The sequence below is a fragment of the Octodon degus genome, unplaced genomic scaffold (assembly GCF_000260255.1).
Source record: "Octodon degus isolate 3935 unplaced genomic scaffold, OctDeg1.0 scaffold00206, whole genome shotgun sequence".
Classification (NCBI taxonomy): Eukaryota; Metazoa; Chordata; class Mammalia; order Rodentia; family Octodontidae; genus Octodon; species Octodon degus.
The window spans coordinates 3,710,277-3,716,814 of record NW_004524782.1 but is presented as its reverse complement, the minus strand read 5'-3'; the positions used below and the strand labels follow the sequence as shown (position 1 = coordinate 3,716,814).

At 37.7% G+C, this 6,538-nt stretch overlaps 1 protein-coding gene across 1 annotated transcript; it reads left to right on the top strand.

Moving 5' to 3' along the window:
• Positions 1-581: 581 nt before the first annotated feature.
• LOC105744015 (vomeronasal type-1 receptor 4-like) lies at positions 582-1,548 on the top strand. The gene is made up of 2 exons (XM_023704907.1): positions 582-999; positions 1,088-1,548. Exons 1-2 carry the CDS (start codon positions 582-584, stop codon positions 1,546-1,548), a joined length of 879 nt encoding a protein of 292 aa, XP_023560675.1.
• Positions 1,549-6,538: the final 4,990 nt, after the last annotated feature.

Here is a 6,538-nt window from a genome sequence, read left to right as displayed (position 1 = left end):
AAATGATAAATCCATTGGTGATTAGTTCATGAACTTATCCTGATTTATTTTTTGTGGGGAGATGATTCTCTCTGTTTATTTGAGGAACATTCCCAAGGTTACATTTGTCACCTTAGGAGACGTTAATGAAGAGAAAAAAAAAAATTACTGAATGTTTATGTTTCAGAACCATATTTTTTTGTAAACAGAAGCATCCGTGAACTGAATTGCATGTATGTGTATTATTTTAAAACATGAAGGAGATGGGAAAATGTATCAGAAAAATGATACAGCTACCAGACCTCTTTGACTTGAAGCTAGACGATCAGTCCTTATGTCAATCACTAAGCATCTTGCGATTAAATTTCCCAGGATTGTAAGAAACACATACAGTGGTGCCTATGTCCAGTGGAGGCCAATAAGAAGCAAGTTGGTTGCTAGTATTAGCAGTGATCTACATGTGATAATTAAGAAAATGTCACCTCTGAAGAGAGAATTTTGGATATAATTCTATATTAACTAATATCCACAATTCATGTTACCACATAGACACCTCTGTTTAAGAATTTGAATTGTGAACAGAAAAAGACAGAAAGACAGAAATGGCACACTGGAATGTGTATATTGTCATAATCTTCCTTGTTCAGATTTTCATTGGAACACTGGGGAATCTCTCTTTCTTAGGTAAATATTTATATATTTTCTTCCCTGGATATAAGACAAAATCCATAGATTTGATTATTATGCATCTGATCATGGCCAACCTCTTGGTCATTCTCTCTAGAGGGATCCCAGAGACGATGGCAGCTTATGGGTCAGAAGACTTCCTCAGTGATTTTGGATGCAAACTTGTTTTCTATCTTAACAGGGTGGGCAGAGGTGTAGCTTTTGGCAGCACCTGCCTGCTGAGCGTCTTCCAGGCCATCACCATCAGCCCCAGCAACTCCAGGTGGGCAGAACTGAAAGTGAAATTGCCCAAATATAAGCACCTTCACTGTCCTCTGCTGGGTCCTGCACCTGGTGCTGAATATTAGTTTCTCTGTGAGCTTCATGAGCAGATGGAGAACCAGAAACATCACAAATAGAATAGACTTTGCTTACTGTTCAGATCCACGTACCACAAGAGGAGTATATGCGGGACATGCAGTGCTTTCCACCATCACTGATGTTTTTTGCATAGGGCTCATGCTTTTGTCCTGTGGCTCTATGGTTTTCATCTTGTTCATGCACAAGCGGCGGGTTCAACACATGCATAGGACCAGCAACTCCTTCAGGTCTTCTCCTGAGACCAGAGCCACCTGCAGCATCCTTATTCTGGTGAGCCTCTTTGTATTTTTCTATTTCATGTCCTGTATCATGCAAATATATGTGACATTTTTCAGTCATCCAAGAATCTTACTGTTCACTCTTGACGCTTTCCTAAGTGCATGCTTCTCAACTGTATGTCCCTTTGTGTTCATGATTTCTGGACATTACACATCTGGAATCAGCTGTGTCTGGTCTGCAAGAAACAGAGTCATCTCACTTCAGAAGAAACATGCTTGTGCTGCCTGGTTTCCCTTGTGTTGAATCACTGATGAGCTCAACCTTCACTAAATGTTCCCATATTGCAGAAGGTATGGTCTTAACACTTTACTTTACTTCTTTAAATCTTGTGTTCTTGGGTTGAATTAAAGGAATCCATGTCCATCCTTTCCTCGTATATTCTTCAAATATTTTCAGCCAGAAACTACAAACAGATTTCTTCGTACTGCCTCTTTTTCTGTGACCATAGTCCCCAGGGATATGACCCTTTCCTTCAATCTTCTCTGTCTTGGAGCCTCATCAGTGACTGTAAAATACTGCTAGGTGTGGATCATGGTGTTGTTTGGATGCACAATGTTTAATTACCAAATTTGGCAATCTGAATATGCATGAGTTAAAATTTTGTGGAGCTTGCTTTTTAAACTTTGAAAGTCTTAATTCCAGGAAAATGTCTCAGGTTATTCCCTGTGTAGTCTCTTCTTGCTTCTAATTTGGTGGATTTAAAGCCTGTGCCCAGTGTTTTAGTGGGTGTCCGTTGTTGTCTGTGTTTCTTCCAATGACGTTGGTACACACACACTGATCAGTTACAAAATTCAGTCTCTGATCAAAGACCTTTGGAGACATTGGTGCAGACACTGACCAGAATCCTTTAAGAGTTATCTCTGCTTTAACTGCCTGGGGAGACTCATCACCTCTAGGCAGATATTTTTCAAAGATATCCTGCATTTACTACAAGAATGTTGTGAGAAGCAAGGAGGAAGGATATAAAGAACACAAATGCTACATCTCTAGGACAAATGGATCATGAAATGGGCAGGTACAAAGGAAATGCAAGAAACAGGTGTGTTACTGCTAGACTCTTCACATCTTTCTCTGCTCAGCAGTAGTATACAGAATCTCTCCCTTTCACTTAACTTTACATTTCCAATTTTGATTGGTAAAAATCATCTCCTGTCCATTTTAAATTATTTTTTTCTGGCGGTACCAGGGATTGAACTGAGGACCCTGCACTTGCCAGGTAAGCGCTTATTCTACTGAGCTATCTCCCTGGCGCTAATTTTTTTAACTTACCAAGATCTAGATTTGTTTTCCTTTACCTATTATCACTGTAATTTAATAAAAATAATTATTCCTCTTAGTATACACTAGTATACACATAACCATGAAACATTTCAGTAGGCAATATTTATATATATTCAATATAGATTAAAAACAGTTTCCGTTTTTGTCTAATCATTCATGTTTTTATCTCATAGAACTACGTTTTTTGTAAAATTTATATTTTACTTACAGTCGAATGTGGTATTATACTTTGTAAGTATGCTTAATGTATACTTTCAGATTATTGATGAATACTGAGTAAAATATTAAATTTCAAAGTATTGGCACAGATGATTATATTTAAATCTTGATTATACTTAAGTATTATGTTACTAGACAGCAATTTAAACAAATTAGGTTGTGTTTAGTACCATCATAAATATCAAGTCTTGCTTGCTTAGTACCAAGACACTTCTAGCATGAATTCTTTTGTGTTCTGCCTGGATTTGACTATAACTCTATGTGTGGCTATGTGTCCATGTATTTGTGTGTGCACCCTCTTTCTCCCTGTCACTGTGCATTTAAGTGTGCTCTTCCTTGTCCCAATGAGAGTGCATGTGCGTGGAATTGAGCTCCTGATCCCTAGACTCTGGACGTGTGGGTGCTGTGCTGTTTACCAGGGCATCTGAGGGGAACATTTTCTTTGAAGACAAACTGATCTTTGGAGCTGGTCAGATAGCTCAGCGGACTGAGGCAGAGCTCAGTGCTCCGGGTTTGATCCCCAGCGTGCAGTGCTGGCCCGGTCCCTGTGGTGTGCTGTGACAGCGACTGAGACTGGGTGTGGTGGCATACGTCTGTAATCCCAGCATTTGGGAGGCTGAAAAACAGTAGGATCACTACGAATCCGATCTATGTAGTGAGACTCTGTACACCCTGTAGACCTTGCCCTAAATTAATGAAAAAAACCTGATCCCTAATCAGATTGAGGAAAAACACTCCTACTCTTTTAAATTGTGTGCTTAATGTGTGCTCATTTGAACTGTTGCAAACCACTTCAAATTATGTCGCTTATTTAAATCATTTAATAGATTGGCTTTAGAGAATCATATGAACTGTTCCTACTGTAGTTGCAATTATTACTATATTCTCTTTAAAATGAATTTGTGAAAAGATAAAAAATAAAGAAAAAGAGAGACAGGAACAAAAATTTAAGATTTCTTCAAAGCAAGCAGTAATATGCAATCCTATGCTCAATTTACATAAATATAACTTTTAATCTGAACAGCGTATTTGACGATAAAAATGGATAGCATATCAACCATTGTTAATCAGCTATTCTTGCCTTGAAAATCTGTAACATGCATTGTTTTATGTTACCTTGTTTCTGTTTTTTTGTTTCTAAATGCCGTTTTCGCTTCCGTTTTTACTGTTCAAAGTAAAATAACATTAAATTTAAAAGAAAATAAATGTGTTCAGAACACAGGTAGTAAACTTATCTCTCTCACAACATCCTGTGCTTTCTTTTGTATGTATTTAGTAAAGCGTCTACAGGGTCTCACTACACAGATTGGACTGTAGTGATCCTCCTATTTTCAGTCACCCATGGGCTGGGTTTACAGGTGCATGCCCCATAGCCCAGTCTCAATTGTCTTCTCAGCGTGTCCAGAGGGTGGGGCTGGCATGGCTTCCTGAGGATTGAACCCCAGTCTCTGTGCCTGTCTAAGCAGGCACTTTAATACACTGACCCATCTGGCCAGTCCATCCTATGATTTTTGATGGCAGACTTGGGTGTTGAGTGGAACTGATTGCACAGAGCAGTGCTTCAGCTGTCATAAAATTCTGGAGCTGGCAAGGTTGTCCGCAGTTTGAACCTTACAGAACCCACTACAGTGAGCTACATACATCTTGCCTTCTTTATCTTTGGATGTGGACTACATTGTCACAGAAAGAAAAATTTAAAAAATTAAAATTAAAAGCACAATGCATTGACAAAGCATACAACATTGTTATGGTTTGTGTATAGTTGTCCCCCTAAAACCTCTTGCAGTTATTGGGAAACTTCTGGAGTTTGTGATAGATTATTGTGGGTGTGGATGCTGCACCTGCCCTGGGGCAGGTAATTTGCATTTCAATGTATAGTGGGAAGAAAAGCTAGCAGCTTGAGCTGCTTCTACCTCTCCCTTGTGTTCTTACTCTTTGCAGACTCCTTGAACGCTTGCCCTCTGGCATGTGCCACTCTGCCTTGAAGCCAGCAGAGTATGAACTGAAATCTCTAGTAACTGTGAGCTAAATAAACTGTTCCTTCCTGCATTTTGAGTGTTGAGTATTTGTTCCAGCAACGAGAGAAGAATAACTAAGACAAGCATTAATTTGTTTGCCTAAAATCCAAATATTGCTGTCCTCACCAAAATCCATTAAATAAAACTTAGTTTGGGAGTAAGGTCCTTGCAAGTGGAAGGCATTATGGTGAGCTCATGGTGACATAAAGTCAAAGCTTTAGGCACTCAGATAAAATGCAGTATGCAAATCACAGGAGACGAAACATACATAGTACACAAGCATGTCTATTCTGCAAGAAAGCTCACTAAGATGGAAATCAAGAAGGCAGTCTTATACACAATATCTACAAAAAATCAAACTATATCTCTCTAGGAAAGAATGTGAATGAAGGAGTTAGACATTTGCAATGAAGGAGTTAGACATTTGCAATGATAATTAGGAACAAAGATGAAAGAAATTGAATACAATATAAAATAGGAAGATGTGTCACAGAGAGGTCCTTTTCTGCTTATACATTTTGGGTTTCTGCGTATCCATTTAGTTACATGCCCATCCCTCCCTTACTTTGACCACATTCATACTTCATACCATGAGCATCTGCCTCTAAGTTTTCCTCAAAGCCAAAGATCCTTATGTTCCTCTTAGGATTCACCTAGAACTTGGATCATCATGTGATTATTCTTGTTACTTTTGTTATTAGTGAATAAATGTTCTAAGAACATCATCATCCACGTGTTCTGTTAGTATAACTTCTGACTTGTCTTATCTGTGTTGCCACAACTTTCACTCAAGTTTTTTCCATTTTCATGTGCTTTGCCTCATTTAATTTTACAACGTCTTATTCTTTGCTCAAGCAGTCTTTGGTATATTGTTGTTCATTTTTATTTTTTATTGATTGATTGATTGATAGATTGATTGATACTGGGTCTCACTACACAGCTTGGACTCATAGTGATCCTTCTGTTTTCAGCCTCCTCAGCACTGGGATTATAGGCATGTGCCTCCACACACAGTTTCCACGGCTGTCTCTTCAAGGGGCTGGCATGGCATGTGGTATTGTGGACAGAACCTGGGTTCTTGCACTTGCCAGTGAAGTGCTCAGACAGCTGAGCTATCTCCCCAGGCCTACTGCATTGTTATTTTTTATAAAAAAACTTCAACTATTTATTTCCATATTGTCTCAGCTTATTGATCAATTGATCATCTTATTTATTGATTTGTTTAATGGATTATGTGATCATCATAGTAACTGATCATTAGTATTTTGTTTGATCATCGTAGTTGCTGATCCATTCAGTTGTTTATTTTTCTTTTTTCAACCTCTTTGGTAATTTTAAATATTAATTTTTACCCCCAAATTAATTAGATATTGTGTGGTTTTACTTCTATGAGAAATATGGAACATAAAGAATAAGCACAAAGGATACATGATGGAAAACAAAAATAGTGACATTTTGAATGCAGGCAATTGATCTAGGGGGACAGAGACATGATTAAAATGATACTAAGCTACTATGACAATTTTTACTGATTTTTTTCTCTTTAAAAAGTAAAAGTATAACATAAAGAAGATCATAAAATGTATTACAAACATACTCTCATAAAAGTAAAATCATAGAACGGAAATATCTTATTTTTTCATAAATTTGAAGAATCATTCTCTTTAAAAATGTTGATAAAAGCCAATGTCATTAACAGAATGAAAGCCATTCCA

What these genes read in the sequence shown, in the direction of transcription:
- LOC105744015 (XM_023704907.1), top strand. Translation starts at nt 582, where the DNA reads ATGGCACACTGGAATGTGTATATTGTCATAATCTTCCTTGTTCAGATT. An exon ending in TCTGCTGGGTCCTGCACCTG is followed by an intron (nt 1,000 to 1,087) that starts GTGCTGAATATT and finishes CTTACTGTTCAG; the next exon opens with ATCCACGTACCACAAGAGGA.